Below are 17,166 nucleotides of genomic sequence, written 5' to 3' on the forward strand. Positions count from 1 at the left end.
CTTGAGCTGTCATGTCAATTAAATGTACTTGAATTTATGAGGCGGAGTTGGATACAAAGAATTAAGATGAGGGAGGGCGGGTAAGGAAGACGGAGAGAGAGAGAGAGAGAGGGAGAGATATGTGCTGAAAAAACACTGGCAGGCAGAGGTCACTAAATCCTGCCAGGAGGAGAAGAGAGGAGAGTAATGAAAACACAAAAAAAAGACATAGCCTGGGTCTAACAAGAGTATCGGTTGCAGCGCCCTGGGTGCAGCTATCTTGGCGCATACAGGAAAGCATTACAAATGAACAGTGCCGTACTGGCATTTGAGGTTTTGGAGAGGAGAGTGTGTTCTCTAATTAAAAACTACCCAAAGGGGCTATCTCCCGCTATGAAACAAGTCATTCTCCTCCTCCCACTCTCACCATCCATCAACTCCTCTCTCTGACCCCCCCCCCCCCCTTATTCGCTTGGCCTTGTAGGAGGTTTTAACGAACTCGGGAGAGGAAAAAGCTGATTTAGGAGGAGGCTAGAAAGTGAGAACAGACAGAGAGGTAATGAGCTTAGCTGTGTTTTTTGTGGGGTTTTTTGGGGTGGGGGGGTTGGGGTTCAACATGACACAATGGCAGGCTGAACGATGCTGGAATTCGATGGGATGATGCAGAGCAGTTCAGGTGTATGTGTGTGTATTTGTGTGTGCTTGTGTGTGCTTTCATGAGTCTGTACGGCTTAATCTAGGTCATAGGCAGAGGTAAACAAGCCTCCATTACTGGTGTGGCATCTCACAAATGAACTCATACATTAATGCTACTGTATTTGTGTTGATTTCACTTTTTTAATTGCTTTTGTACAGCAGTTAAAAAATTCTGATTCGAATCTGATAAATGTTGAAATATATCAGAATGCTGCTGGAACAATGTTTATGGATGGAGCCAAATTGATTCCGATTTTGTTAAATGCACCTGCAATTCACCAAAACTCACTTTCTGGGCATTGCTGCTGCTCGAACATGAAACTTGGAGTGAATTCAAAGCTAAATCCACAAGCCTCTGCTCTGTGAAGTCCTTTCTCATTTAAATGAAGCTCTGTGAAATCCTCACGACTCACCAGACTTCTTGCATTTTTTCTGGTCACTTCTACAGATTCATATTTTAGTTATGAGTTTGAATAAATTGTTAATTTTTTGTGTGATTACAAGGCAAGAAATGATTCAATTCATGTTTGTTTACAATGTAAATGTAATGTCTGGCTAGGTTTAGTGAATTGAGCATTGGTGCATTTTATTGCTCATGAATTCGACCTTTTCATTTTCTAAGAGGAAGATTATTTCCTCTTATAAAAGAAAAAAGAAAGTCATATAAGCTGACTTTAATTAAAAGACTTTCCTTTCTACCTTGTTGAGGTCAGATAAAGGTTGTGTCATTCATTTCAGTTTTTCTCCCGATGCTGATGTCAAAACCAATTTCAGTCTAGTGTTTTGAGACCGAGTAATACTCAAATTTACATTGGCTTATCCATCAGAGGAGGAGGCGGTAATCAAGCCAACCTCTAGACTTTCAGACACAGTGAAAATGTGTTCAGGTCAACTGTGCCACCACAGTAATAACAGTCTCACTAGACAGTGCCATGCATAAATCAGTCAACAGATTAGTCTAATACAAGACAGTATCAGTCAAAAGTATGGACACATTTTATCAAAGTATGTCCAAACTAACTGATACTGGGTGTGTACATGTGTTTTGTTTTTGTAAAAGAACAGTATGTGACACTTACTCCACTGGGGGGTTGACGTCTTCAGTTTTCGTCTCAAAGAAACGCAGCACCTCCTCACTCTGAGAAATCTGAGGGGGGAGTCGCACCAGCGCCTAGACAGAGACAGATAGAGAGCTTAAAAAGATGAAATAAGTCATCTTTACTATTTAAATATCTAGTATTACGTGAATGTTTAACTTCAAGGTATATTAAAGCTGCACTGTAAATATCTATGTATTATCAATGGATCAAATGACTATGTAAAAATCAATGCTTCTTCTAGTGACAACCACACAGAGTAACTCTGCAGCTCCGCTCATCTCTACACACCTTTTTAGCCTCTTTTAGCTCAGTGTTTTGGTTTTCCAGCTGTCCACAACTCTGTTCTAATCAAAACTATTTCATTTGTCCAAAAAAAAGCTCTAAAACCTATAATATGCTACCTCCTCAGCACCAAAGGACAGACAGACAAAGTTAGCTTGAGGCACCTTTTCTCAAGAGATGGTGGACAACAAAGTAGAGTTAGAGACAAATGTTGGATTTATGTCCAATTTTGGCATATGCCTGCTGAACACGTAAATAAACAAATGTTTGTAATAGCAACCATTTAAAATAATACTAAAATAATAATCTATGTTGCCAAAAGAACAAATGATTAGTTTTGAAGATCCCCTGCAGACATGTATTAAGACACAAAAATATTCTGATTGGGGCTATAATGTGTGTCTGATATGATTTTCCCACAAAAAATATATAATTACCATTAAAATCCCTAAATTGACATCTCCTTCTTCTCACTCATTAAAAATTCTAGCATCTATTATTATGCAAATATGTTTTATTTCAGAAGTTTAACAGCTGGACACAATATGTCTCCTACTTCACTGTAAAATCCTTTCTTGGTGTTTGTGAACAGGAGGCTTCAAGTTTCCACATCATACTTGTGTAAGTTAACTAATGACCAGGATTGGCTCTGAACTAGTTGTGATGTCCTGTCCCCTTAAAATGAGATTTTTTAATTAGCTCAGAGAAACTTTCCACTTTCAACAGATGAAGCTGAAAACAGCCTACTAGTGTCAAATTCTGCACATACATCATTCTGTACAGTGAAGCTCAAACATCCAACTATAGGAACAACAAAAAACCGAATTGAGATAAGTGAGACTTTTTAGGTTTTATTATTGGTTGTATTAGTATTGGGATTTGTGTGATACCCAACATACTAATTAATTAAGGTAAATTAAACAAATATACAGCTGTTTTGGGGAAATGAAATGTTCCTTTGTCTTTTGCTTAAATATCTGCTTGCTCTTATTTAATTACAAAAAATACGTTTTTCATACCTTTTTTAACCATCCTCCCATTACTGGTCTCTACCCATACGTTAATTGATAAAGCCACAGTCAAAGACAGGCTCAGACAGGATCATATGTCTGACTAACCATCTATATTTAATGATCTGGCCGGCTCCCGGTAAAGGAATACCTTATGCACGGGGGATGCTGGGCCGTGAAGCAATGCGACGACATATGTAGAGTGTAGGTCTTTCATTTAAACCAACGCGGTCCGAACTACCCTTCATATTTCATTCATCGGATGCTATATTATTGAAAGAGCCTCGTGGTTGTGATTGAAAGGGGGCCATATCTCACTGTGTGCCCACAGCTGGCTGGACTCAGCATCCCGCGATCTCTGGAGAGCAGACCCTTTAAGAATGCTGGGTAATTATTCTTCCTCTCTGTTGTTTGCCTCATAAACAGGATGTAGGAAGTAAACAGTGCGGCACACTCCGGTGCTGGACAAAAAAAAGGCTCGCTATAGCATCTGTAAACACTAGAGCGCTTCAGGTTATTTGGGTAATGAGGACGCCGGGTCCTTCTTAATAAGGCTTTGCTCGTGTTGAGCTAAGGATCAGGTTCATTTCAGATTTGTTTTTTTAAAATTCTTTTTGGTCCCAATTACTGAGCTGTTACTGTGACTAACCTTTGCGAACGCAGGCCAACAATACAGCTCTCCTAATTGTGTGTATAAAGAAAAAAACACAAGAGCCCAAATCTGGTGTAATGTACCCACTCTCTACTGCAAATGTGGCGACGTGCCAAGAGGAAGGAAGGAAACGGGGAGGGCATGATGGAGGAAAGGATCTAAATATGGGATAGATTTTAAAAAACGAAAACGAGGAACAGGAGGCAAGCCTGCCTTGAGATAGAGAACGTCAAAAGGCCGTCATTCTCTTCTGAAGAAAGGGCATTGTAATTTAAAGGAGACCTTCTTTCTTTCTTAGAGATGTGTATCAGATGAAAGGATACGGTTGTTAGTATGAGAGACTTTGAAATAATGTAAAGTATGTTTCATGTAGTGCAGCGACTGAGAAGTTTCATGCACAACTAGGTCACCCCGCTTCTGTGGCTGTGGCACATGTGAAAATAAATAACCCTTTAATAACTGTAGTAGCAAAAGATAGCCTCGAACAAAGTATAGTGTCAGAGCACGTTACAGACTCTTCCGATATCTCAGAATAGTACTGATAAGCTCTTCACTGCGAACGCTCTCTGTAAACTTTTCCATGTCTACAACTGCGTCCACGCCACATGCCCCATGTTTAAAGCATGTGAAAGGACGACGTAGGCCGCAACCTTTGACCCTCTCCCACATGCTGGGGACATTCCCCAGAGGCAGATGGATGAAGGATGTTTAAAGTAAGGGCCCTCTTTACCCTGCAATAGTCGTCGATGAAACGCAGCCGCTTCATGGCCACGTCTCGAACATGACTCCTCCGGAACAGGATTTTGCCTGCAGGGGAGAAAAAAAAGGAAAGGTATGATGATAGATAAAAAGGAAGAGGTAGAAAAGAGTGAATGTTACACACATGCAAATACAGCTCATCCCCAAAATACAGCACATTTAAGCTAATTTTGCAATGCAGCCAGTGCGGACTGGTGCAAGTAATACCCCCAGCCCACCAGCAGATGTCAGTAATGTACATGACAGTGATCTTTCATAGCCAAAGCACTCTCAGTCCCACACTCAAGGCCCCAGCTGTCCCCCTATGGATTTCATGACCTCAGCCTGTGACATGGCTTTATAAATAACAAATAGGATGAATACACACATGGGTCTCACATTTTAGGCCATCCCACTCATTGTGAACACTAAAGTCACAAATCCATGGACCCCAACAACCCCCCACAATCATGCTATACACCCTGCATCCTGTTACAGATATGTAAAGCGACGAGTGCTTATTACATAAGAATGAAGCATGTAGGTGCTATTTAGAGAGGTGTATTGGTGCAATGTTACCAAAAATAATACATACACGAAGGTTTCTGAAATACTCTTTTTTTACCATTATCAATGTGTCAAATACGGCTTCCAGAGCAGTACAAGCCTGCATTATATGAACCATGCAACTTTATTAGCACATTGCCCCTCATTTCTGCTACTGCACACTTTTGACTAAAGATGTAATGTAGAATCAAAGAGAGAAGGGATGGAAACATTTGTCTGAATGTTGAGAGTTTCTTGGGGCATAGTATCTATGAAAAAGGATCAGGGGAGGTTTTTACTGAGTTAGAATTTGAAATATCTGCAGTACTATTGCTAATATGACAGTTTAGGTCTTAAGGAGCATGTTTCTCTCAAAACCTAAAAGAGCTTAACTTGAATAAAATGCAGCAAAAATTGAAGTCTAATTATACGATCAAAGCACAAGTAAACAAATCTGGTCAGCCATCTGATGAGGCTTTTCGGTAGTAGACTGTTTTCATAATTCTGTGCCGGTGCTATGGACATATCTCGGTCAGTACCTCAAAGAAATACTGTCATTCTATACCAAGAGTGACTGAAATTAAGTTGGATGGTGATTCCAAATGTTTGGATGAAAAAATGTTCACTTGATCCCCAAGCCCAGGATTTCCCGCAGTGAGGCGCGCCTGATCGATCGCATTGTACATCCCCTTTGCAGTAATTAATCAGAACAGCTCCTCGCCTTGTCAAGAGGGGGTAAAAAGTGTTCTGAGGTTTTACGAGTTGGGAAAAGTAGAGGCAAATAGCTCAATCGCTTGGTTTAAGGTCAAGCACGTCCGCTAACCAATTTGCGACCCAAAAACCCCAAATATTGTCCTGTAGTTCGTTGTAGCCTGTAAGTGTCATGCAATAAGAGCAGAGGACTTTACCCTGAAACAAGCGTCTTCAAACAGACACTCAATAATGTTTGCATGTGGCGCCACGGGCTTCACAGAAGAAAAAAAAGAAAAGGGTAGGTGGATGCTTGGTTGGCTTCCAAATTGGTTTTGTTTGTGAGTGTGTGTCAGCAAGAGAGAGAAAGACTCGCAGGAGGAGGGCTTGAGGGGAGACAGAAAGCATTTACAGTGGATGTGCGGGACCATGTGCTGGCCGCCGGGCTTAAACAGAGAGTGTTTACCAAAATAAACTAGACAGACAGAAGCATACACTCTCTGAACATGAATTAATCTACACAAATCAACATGACAAATATACAGGTGTACACAGAGACCCATAATAAAAAGAGAGAGAGAGAGAGAGAGACACACACACACACACACACACACACATCAGAGTGATTAGCAGAATCACTGTCAGCTCTTCTGCCCCAGACATTGAACTGCCTCAAACACTATCATCGATCACTGCCACTGCTCTGTAGGTCGCCACGAGCCTGAATGTCAGGCGACGACTTGAAGCGGGGAAGACCAGCATGTGTGGCATGACTCCAGTCAATACTAGGACACGCACACACACCCATGTATTAAAATGCATGCATAACCATGACCTCAGTTAGAAGCCCCAAAATGAGTCAAAAACCTCCCCCCCCCGGCCCCCTCCGAAAAAAGGTCAGACATACAGGCATGCACAGTTAAAAGGTGAAAGTCAAAGATAGCGCTTTGTCAGCAGTACCTCAGTAACACACACATATACATACATACATCCATCCACATGCACACACATGCACACACATGCAGCAGAGGCAGGCATCAGTAACCAGCTCATATTGACGCCCTGCGAGTGCCAGTCATACATTATTAATACGGGAGCCTGTAGATAACTGGAGCTCAGGGGCAGGCTATTACCTGGGAGAAACGGGATGATCCTCTTCTTTGGGTCTTTCTGCCCTCCCTCAATTGGGAACTTGTCAAGTATCTGCATCTATGGAAGCAAAAGGAGAAAAAGACAGTTTTGGTGTTATGCTGTAGCATTTTGGGAAATGCAGTGTTTGTTTCCCATAGTGAAATAAGAAGATCAATATCAATAGCGTGTCTTTGTGTTAAGTATAGCACTGAAGCCAAGAAGCAATTAGCTTAGTTCAGCATGAGCACAGCTAGCCTTGTTCACCACAAAGTTAAAAAAAAATATGCCTACCACATCTAAACTACATAAATATTTATGTTATTTATTTAACTCGTATTTATTTCAAATACAGAAATAAAAAGTGAGACTTTGTGGTTTAACAAGCAAGTAGTCTACGGTTTGGAGATAGGCTATTTACTGACCATCGACAGTTAGCTTACTCTGAGCACATCTTATGGCGCTTTTCCACTACACAGTTCCAGCACGCCTCACCTCGGCTCGCTTCGCCTCGGCACGGTTCCTTTTCCATTACAAGAAAAAGTACCTACTCAACGTGGGCGGGGTCGTCATAGCACGGCTCCGCGAAACTGCCGTGACTTCGTTTTATACGCAACACAAAACACATAAACAATGGAGGACATTGAGGCAGTGGTGTACTTGCTGCTGTATGAGGCTTTTTGTCACACACAAAGCAAGAAAATTGAGCCGTATGGTTGTAACGCTGCTGCCGGTGTCGTGCCAAAAAGTGATCGTCTGCCAGAATCTGATTTGTGGCCGCGGGAGCGCGCACAGCAGCCCGTTGAGCGGTAGCGCTATAAAACGTCTAATTTTATTTTGATTAAACGGTCATAATATGCATATACAAACAATTATCACACAATATCACAACTGTGGCTAAAAGAAGTGTAGTTTGTAGCGAAATAAGGCATGGCAATTACGTGATAGACATGTCTCTACAGTATGTTTGATTTATGGGTGTGTTTTCAATAAAGAAATGATCACTTTTGCAATGATCCTCGTGACTCTGCATTGTTTTTTATCTGTTCTGGGCCCTTCGTAGTATTTGCTTCCCATCTTTGGATGTGTTTTGTATATCTAATATTATTGTTTATGCCTACTATTAAAATAACAAACAGTTTTCACCTGCCAAAAATTGATTCCCGCTCCAGACCTGATACTGAAAGGGTTTTTCTGCCTCAAAATGACTTCATATTACGGTGGTAAGTGATATGAAGTCATTTTGAGGCAGAAAAACTCAAATTAAGGGCAGGGATCAATTTTTGGCAAGTAAAAAAAATGCCGGGTTTGATTCTTGTGTGGGACGGCTCATGACGCTTCCAGCGACAACAACCAATCAACGGCCAGCAGTGTGTCGACGTCACATTCGTCACGCTTGGCTCGCTTGGAACCTCACCAGAGCAGGTACTAAAAAAGCATCAGGTACCAGGTTCTTTCCCTAGTGGAAACGCAAAAAGAACCGATGCGAGTCGTGCTGGAACGGTGTAGTGGAAAAGCGCCATTAGAGTAAAGCCACAGGGTTCACACAAGCTCCATCTCTGAATTAAACCATCTTAAAACACAATGTTGGCTTCTGGGCAGCTAGCTACATAGCTAAGGGGATGCAAAATGAAGCACACTTCTTCTCATTTGGTGCTAACATGCCGTGGACCAGCTTATCCACTTAACAAAAAGCCAAAACTGATATATCAACCCCATTTCAAAGACAGCAAATATTTCAATCCCTCAACATGTTGATGTAACACAGTGCTGGTACTGGTATTAGTAACTGAAATGTAATGACTTAATGCCAAATTCTAGTCACTTGTGAAAAAATGCTGCTAAGAAAAATGCTAGCTATTACTAACCTCTGACTAGCTCTGTATTTAATGCACAAACATGATATTATTACATGAATTTTCTCATCTTTCTCTGTAAATGTATATGTACATACATATACATATTCCTCTTGGTTTCCTGATGGTATACAAAGGAGCTTTGGGAAATGAAGCTTGGTTTTTGTTTTGTTTTTTCACTAGGAGACATCAGGTAACATATTTTCTCTTCGGAGTACAAATGGGGATGAGCGCCTTCATATCCACTTAATCCCAAACTGTCAAGAGTGTATCACACATATTCTAAAAACCAAAGCCTGTCAACATATCTTTGGTCCCAAGGGTGCAGAGCAGCGGTGGTACAGAGAGCTGCTGGGGTTCACTGGAGTCAAACGAGCTCCGATTTATTCATAAAGTGCGGCGACATGAACATAGTGAGAGGAGAAGTGCTGACACTGGTGCTGGAGGTGCAGGCATGAGAGAGAGAGGATGAGGGAGGATGGAGAGAAACAGAGAAGCTGAGAGAAGGTAGAGTCAACGCTGGGAAAGAGGCACAGAGAGAAAGAGAGAGAGATGCAGCAGAGGTCAGGGGGTGTAGATGAGTGTGTCAGCCCTATTGTGTTTACCCAGTTCACCCTTCAAATAAATCATTCAAGAGAGGGATTAGAGAGAAAGTAAAGGCAAAGCAGAGGAGAGATGCAGACGTGCTGTACAGCACTGCAGCAAACAGTTTCCAACAGTAATCAGAGATAGAAAGGAGGTGAAGAAGATGCATGCTTGTGTATGTGTGTGTTTGTGCACAATGCAAACATGCGTAGGGGGATAGAAGAGAAGAGAAGAGAGAGAAGAGAAGAGAATAGAAGAGAAGAGAAATCTGTTGTGTTTGTATGTGATGGTTGATGGCTATAAAATAAAAACCCTGGGGATTACAGTAAACAAACAGCCTATAGGGGACTAGGATATGTGGAGACATCCACACACACACACACACACACACACACACACACACACACACACACACACACACACATAAATCCCTAGTGCCCCCTTCTGACACATCCGTCCCCAGATCCAGTTCCCCCTGTCCATCTGTCAATATGCTTCCATGCTTCCATGTTTTCATTGAACTCCTGTCTTTCTTTTACCAGGTTCTGCTTGGTCAGAGAGTTAGAGGACAAGAGGAAAGAGAGAGTCAATGCTACAATCCTTGAGAAACCGGATTCATGGTCTGTATCTGACCAAATGTTGCTCTAAAGCTGCTGGGTTACTGCATCCACACTACACTACTGTGTGTGTGTGTGTGTGTGTGTGTGTGTGTGTGTAGATGTGTGAGTTATGGTTAAGTGTTTGTGGGGAGTGCAGGTGCAAGAGCTGAAAAGAACACAGGCACCTCCAAGGCCTGACATGTCAGCTCACAGCCCATGTCATCTTCACTCAGCTGACTTTTTTTTCATTGACTTCCTTTTCTAGAGTTCACAGGGTTTCCGTATTCAAAGAGTCAAGCGAGTCAAGTCCCCCCCCTCCATTCCTGTACTCCTTATAAAACTATCACTCCAGCCCCAACTGGCCCACTTGGATCAAGGTCAACTCATTATTAAACTCTCTCCAAAATGCACGCTTTCCTGTCGCCGCTGACAGATTCCTGGCAAGAATGAGCGTGCTCACATCCCGCCAGGAATTGTTGGATAACAGGGAGAGAAAATGGTGAGAGCAGGTGGGCCGGCGGGGATCAGGTGACGGAGGATGTAACACGACTGCTCTTTTACATGCACTGATACATGCTGCAAACTGGATAAGAAGCACTCAGCACTCTTGCGTCTTCTTTAACTCGTGACCCAACAGACGCAATTATTAGTCCAGATGGTGATATACCATTCCTAAGATCAGGGCCAGAAAAGAAAAAGAAAATAAATAAATAATGAAAAATAAAAAATAAAACACTGATGCCAAACCATTGCTCCACTTCCCAGACTTCACTTCACTGTCTCCTTGGTAACCAGCACAGAGAGAGTGTGAAGAAGAGTTGTGAAGGGACGTGATTGGATGATGCTGTGCAGTTCTGGACCACTGGTGTAAACGTTGGGAGTCAGGTAAAAAAAAAAAAAAAAAAGAGAGAGAGAGAGAAGGAAAAAAAAAAAGCAAGAGCACAATGACGTAATGTTTACTCTGCTGTCAAATTCTTTACCTTTCTTGCAACGCTCTGATACATTATGCCCTATGGATTTCTTTGTTTGCTTTTTCTTTCAACAATTCATTTAAGATGATTCGACTGCTGGAATAAATTACTTTAAAAACTGTGAATGTAATATTGCAAGGGTCAAATAATAATTCATAAAAGGGGATACAACTTCTTTTTTGTAAATGACTGATATCAACTGACTCTAAAATCATCTGGGTACTAAGTGATCATTAATCTGGTCACCGTCAAAGGTGTAAATTAGAAGTCTTTATAGGTTCCGATATTTTGGACTCGGCGGGTCGCTTACGTCTTGATCCCACCAGGATGGTCTGCATCATGTTCACAGAGAAGATCAAGCCAGACAGGAAGTCAGACACAGGAACAGCGTACAGCATCTGGTCAATTTTCAAAATTAAACAATCTAGGCAGACTCCTGATTGTATATCATATCATAAAATCAATGTTTCGTCATAACTGGTGGCACCAGGCCAGAACTCAACCGCTCAAAGGATATGTGTCACAATGGACAACAAGATGTTCATGTTGGAAGTGGAAATGACGCCGTGTGGAGACTGGAACAAAACCATGTGGAATGAAGGTGTTAATTATCACCAGCACTAATTTATCTTTAAAGCCCTGGTCGGTAATTTACCACCATGCCTATCTCTGATGCTGGATTGGGACCTTGGATTGTATCAAATTCGCACATATGATTGGCTCATGCTTCGGGTCCCCCAAGCACAGACTGAATTTGGAAAATCAGCATTTTCTTTCAGTGCACCAAATACCTGGAATGAAAAATCAATAGCCTAACAACCTATGGACAAATTAAAACCCTGATCACTAACCTCCCTGTTTCATGCTGTGTGTGTGATGTGTTTGTAACTCGACATCGTTGTAAATGAAGGCAACCTCAATGATTAGTGTAGTTTAAATAAAAGTTTGAAATCAGCAAGTCCAGTCATTCAGGTATTGACAAAATCCTGAGATCTGTGGTACTAGGCTGAAAATGGTCTAGACTCAAGCCGTCTTGGGTTCCAGTTTGATGCTGATGCAAGGGACCAAGTAGACTCATGAAGAAGTATAGGGTAGGGCTACGACTAACAATTGCAAGTAAAAAATTATCTATTTTCAACCTGTTGGCAAATTTTCAGATTAGTCAATTACTACTTTGGTTAATACAAGCCAGAACATATATATTAAAAATGCCATTTCAATTTTCCATATTTCTTTATTTTTCATAAGTTATCTTTGTACTGCTTGCTTTGTCTGAGCAACAGTCCAAAACCCAAAAATACTATTTTTAATGATGTAAACAAAGAAAAGCAGCCAACCTTCAATAGCTGGAACCAGAAAACAGCATTTTTGCTCTCCAGATATAAACCTATACTGAGCAAACCAAGCCATCAAGACCATCAGATATAATGCTTGTTTAGACCTCTTACACCACATACATGAAGTAGAATATTACTCTCTTGAAACTGCAATATACAGTAAGTACAGTGTACATGAGCAGACCCTTCATACAGACAGGGGGACGACTGACAACAGGGTCAGTGTTCAGAATGACACTAACAGCAGCTCCTTCTTCATCTCATGCACATGTGCTAAGAATAGAGCCTCCATATAAGGAACTGCGAGAGTCCGTTGGCATAAACTTTGGGGATGCCATAGTGTTATTTTGCAGTGGATTGATGCCTCACTTCCTGTTGGTGGTCATGTGACAGTGAGGGTTTACCCCGGGCTTAGTGGTAGTGGAACAGAATGGAATGGAAATAAACACACAATTTCAACCTCTGGAACAACTCATGACCGGCATGACAAGGAAGCCATGTGATCTTAGCGCCATTTCCACGGCAACTGGGCGATAGTGAGTGAGGCCAGTAACTCAGCATGCTTGTTCTCACTGCTCTCAGTGCATGACATGATAAGGTCATTGCTCTTGCTGTTCCGCTTGTTTCTGCAAGAAAACATACAATTAATGATAAAGCCTACACTTGTCCTAGTCCCATGATGTAAACATGTTGTTTCCTCTCGCGTTTACCCCTGGGATCTATCATACCCCTTTTTCTTTGGAGGAAATATAGTTTCCAAGAAGGACACTTTTAGTGAGGAGATGAGAGAAATCAATCTAGACCAACCTTTACTACAAAGTATAGCCTCAGTTCTTAAAGACAGAAGGATAGAAACTAATGGAGCACATGAATCACAAGTCTGAACATGCATTAGCGGCCGGCAGTATTCAGTTTCAGAGAGACAGATGTCTGAGATGGGCTTGAGGAGGGGGACGGCATTCCTTTCCAGCCACAATCACTCACAGTTGTGCCTCTAAATATAAACTGGCACCGTGGCACCGGATCTGGACAAATCTCTGCCCATGGTTGGCACATTATATTAGGATGGAACATGATACCATGGTATCCTGCATGCTTTTATGCAGTGAATGCATGTGTGGGAGTGACGTGGGAGTTGGATTTGTCTAAAAAATGTGTGCAGTGTTCTAGAGATGTCAACACTGCGGGGTGTTATACCCCATGTGGGGTGTATACCCCATACCTCAGGCTCCCCTGAGTTTCAATAGGACAACAGGTGCAGAGATGTGGTAACTTTCGTCTGTCCTCAGTCCTGGGTTCGTCAACCCCCCAATCTCAAGTTGTAGAGCCTGCTGCAGCCTCTGGGGATAGGCTTTAACTGGGAAAGACCCTTCATGGAATGGGATCCTGTTTTTCTCCAGGGACTGATATCCAGTTTGGCTTAAAACCTGGTGACATCTGTAGCCATATGGGTGATAAGGATTGGACAGGTTTGTATAACAGTAATCGAAAGACCTCCTATCGGTTTGTAGTGACGGTGGGGGTTGTTTGATTACATTTCACATGAAATTTATTTTTATTGTTGATTAATGTAACAATTAATCAACAATCAGCCTACAAATTGCGTGAAAAAGGCCCAATTCAGTTTCCCCTGAATACTGAAGTGTGTCAGACATGGTCTTCAAATTGCTTGTTTTGTACAACCAACAATCCGAAACCGCCCCAAAATGTAATTTACAAAGATATGAAACAAAGAAAAACAGTCTTCACATTTGAGAAAAACACTGAACCAGAAAATGTTGTGCTTGATAAATTACAATTGCCTCACTCATTAAATACATGGCCTTTGCTGCATGATGTAGCACCACTGCTTGTTTTCCCTGAAGCCAAATATGCCTGGTATTGTACGATGTTATTATTCTGAAATCAGGGGAGGTGCTCTTTCTTTCAGGCGCTATGATGCTGTGGGGAAACCTTGAATTTATTTCTTCATTATTTAATCAGCTAATCTTTTCAGCATCATTTTTAATCACTTATTTGATATTATGCTTCAATCTTAAGTACAGCAGCGAAGAATGGCAGTGGAAGCTGCTGATGAATGATTTTTGCAGAAACTGCATAATCCAATTTCATCCAAGCGCTCAGACTGAAACAAATTAAAGACTTGTGAGCCAGTTTTCCAATTGTATCAACTGGGTTAACGCTGTGCCTTAGCAAAACCTTGCCTGCTGGAGGAGAACCGTGGCCATGAAAGGCAGAGATTTCAAACCGCTGAAACAATCCATACATATATTTTCGTCTCTCCATTTCCAAGTTGAGCAGAGGCTGCGGTGTTGAAGTTTGGACAACTGAGAGCTTTACTCGCCAGTCATTAAAAATACATTAATCAAAGAGATAAAACAGCATAAGCTGAGAGAAAACCTTGAAGACACAATAAGTCCACTGGGCAAACATGGGTAAAAGAGAATGTGAAAGGCGCAGGCGTTTGCTTTTCACCTCACATACTGCAATTTACAGGCGTGAGGCCAGAGATGACTATTTATTTTTAGCTCCAAGTAAATTGCAGCACTGAAGGGATGAGAAACAAGAACAAGGTCAACCAATATTACATTTAAACAAAGACTTGGTTGTTTTATCCTATTTTCTCCCTTCATATTTAATGAACACATCGGCTAAATGTTCCAGTGGCATTTTCAGGCCATTTACCAACCCGGCTGCTTGGTTGGTTTCTGCCTACCCGAGTGAACGATCAGTTTCGCTTTCCAGAGCAGCCACAACCTCAATCTGTGGAAAAGAACAGTGTCGGCTTACACACAGACTGCTTTACTTTGGGTTAAGTAAGTAGGCCAGCCAACTTACAGTTCACTACAGGAGGAAAGGCTCTCACCTGTGCCAGGGTTCAGCACTAACAGAGTAGCAGAGGACCTAATTTAGCCATGCTGACAAGTCTCAAGAGTTTCCATACTGACAGCCAGGACAAACCTTGGGCAGAGTGGACTAACCAAAGCCTCTCCCAGAAGGGGTGAATTGCATGGCAATGCCCTGCCTGTGTGTGTAAGTCATAAGTCAATCCTTCATGCACTCCACAGCCCACATATATAAGGGCGTGGATGGGAAATGAGGAGTGAGGTTTGGAATATAACCATGAGTGGGCTGAGACATGTGAGGAAAAAATGAAAGAGAAAGACAAAAATTCAGAATTTACTTTAGCTGCTTTTCATTGACAAGTAACATGTTATTAAATTACATTAAAACTCGGACAAGGTTAAAAAGGTGTTTGATGGATTTTCTGCAGTTTGCTACCATTGATTGTTGTTAGCTAACAGCTAAGCTCTGCAATTGAAACACTGAGGCTGTGTCCAAAATCACTCCCTTGCTCACTCATTCATTACTCCCTTTGCTGTATAATAGACTCTCAACAAAGACCAGTAAATTCTATCTGAATATCTAAAAGTACATTTTATTTAGAAGATTTAGAACACTATGAATCATCAAAACAAATCTAAAGTAAGAAATCTGCATCTGAAATTCCACAGTCATTTATAATAATGTAAATACCTTTTAAAAATCCAGCCTTGGAACCTAGCTAGATTAAACATATGTGTTTAAACTCCACATGTTTAGATGAAATGGTACATTCATTATTCCATATTACTGTTTTGTATTCATTTCTATTAACAAACACTATTTCCTAGGGGTGTGCTCATGTAAGCCACGGTGTACGGCACTATTTTCTTACAGTGTTTACATATTGTTCGTGTCTTGTCTGTCACTTAGTCTCCTCTTATTGTTTCCACTGGGTACCCAAAATGCTGCCGAGACAGCTTTTCACCTCGAGGAGAAATATTGTCACATTTTAATGTTTCGAGATGTCGTACCCACCACTACTACTTCCCATAAGCCCCAGACCATCGCTGGTTACACTCTCTTCACAACCCAACAGGAGAGTCCACGAACAAGTCAAGGGGCAACAGTTAGTTCAGAGGGGACGAAATATTAGAAACACCATCCAATATAATGCACCACCACCACCACCACTTAGTATGACCTCAGCAATAAACATAAAGTACAATTATCATGTTTCTGACAGTGTCAACAAAAACTGAAGATGTATGAGCTATGTTAAAGTAGAATTAATGGCAGAGCTGTTGTATTGGTTTGCATTCGATTGCACAGGTGCACCTAAAAAAATGTCTTGTCAGCGTATATATTGTACGTACATACATATATAACCCTGTCTTCTGACGACACCTGATAAAAAACCCGTCATACCACTCACTGCTTGCACCCACCCCCCCCCCCCCCCCCCCCCCCACCTCAAACAATCACCAATTTGATACTCCGATGCTTTCCAATTTCTACTTCCCTAGCTTCAGGTCTTTTTCATTTCTATGCTGAATTGAATTTTAGATCAATTTGCATTATCACATTAGCGATTTGTCCTAATATCCCAATTTTCCCGGCAGAATATGACTGGAATTTATCTCACTAGTAGAAAGACAGCCACACTACACAGAATCTCTGCCCCCCAAAAAAACATAAGACTCACAAAAGCTAACCAAAACTAAGAAATGTTGAATCTGTGATGTCAGATGTACATTTACACATTTTGTAGTGATAATAGTTTTAGATTCCTTTTATTTTTGTTTTTTTATTTAGACAAAATGAATTCCATAGGACTCATCCCTCTGTGCACCAAGTCATAGAAAGACTGCCTGAGTAATCAGGACAGAAACAAGTAATGCAACATACACATACACATGCACACACTGCCACAAACACACAACAACAAGCAGAATACATGCATTCAAAGCAGCCTCCATAGAAAGCCTGTAGCTCTGTAATAGCTAATGCACTTGACCCGGGGAACGTGCAGGTCGTGGCAAATCTATCCAGGGAAAAAACCAGCTGAGAAGAGACCAGAGGGGGTGGGAGGAAAGAGAAGGCTTTTCCGGAGAGAGACAGAGACAGATGGAGGAGAGGAGAGAGATATGTGAGCAGCATCGGCGGCGGCGGGG

At 41.5% G+C, this 17,166-nt stretch overlaps 1 protein-coding gene across 1 annotated transcript in view; it reads right to left on the reverse strand.

Moving 5' to 3' along the window:
• Window positions 1-17,166, reverse strand: part of sh3pxd2aa (SH3 and PX domains 2Aa) — a 108,760-nt gene that overhangs the window by 70,872 nt on the left and 20,722 nt on the right. The window contains exons 3-5 of the mRNA XM_062428114.1: window positions 6,827-6,902; window positions 4,450-4,526; window positions 1,755-1,846 (exon numbers count right to left, since the gene is read on the reverse strand). Coding sequence (XP_062284098.1) covers window positions 1,755-1,846; window positions 4,450-4,526; window positions 6,827-6,902 — 245 coding nt within the window. The remainder of the gene's footprint in view (window positions 1-1,754; window positions 1,847-4,449; window positions 4,527-6,826; window positions 6,903-17,166) is intronic.

This window comes from Scomber scombrus, chromosome 2 (genome assembly GCF_963691925.1).
Source record: "Scomber scombrus chromosome 2, fScoSco1.1, whole genome shotgun sequence".
NCBI classification, from domain to species: Eukaryota; Metazoa; Chordata; class Actinopteri; order Scombriformes; family Scombridae; genus Scomber; species Scomber scombrus.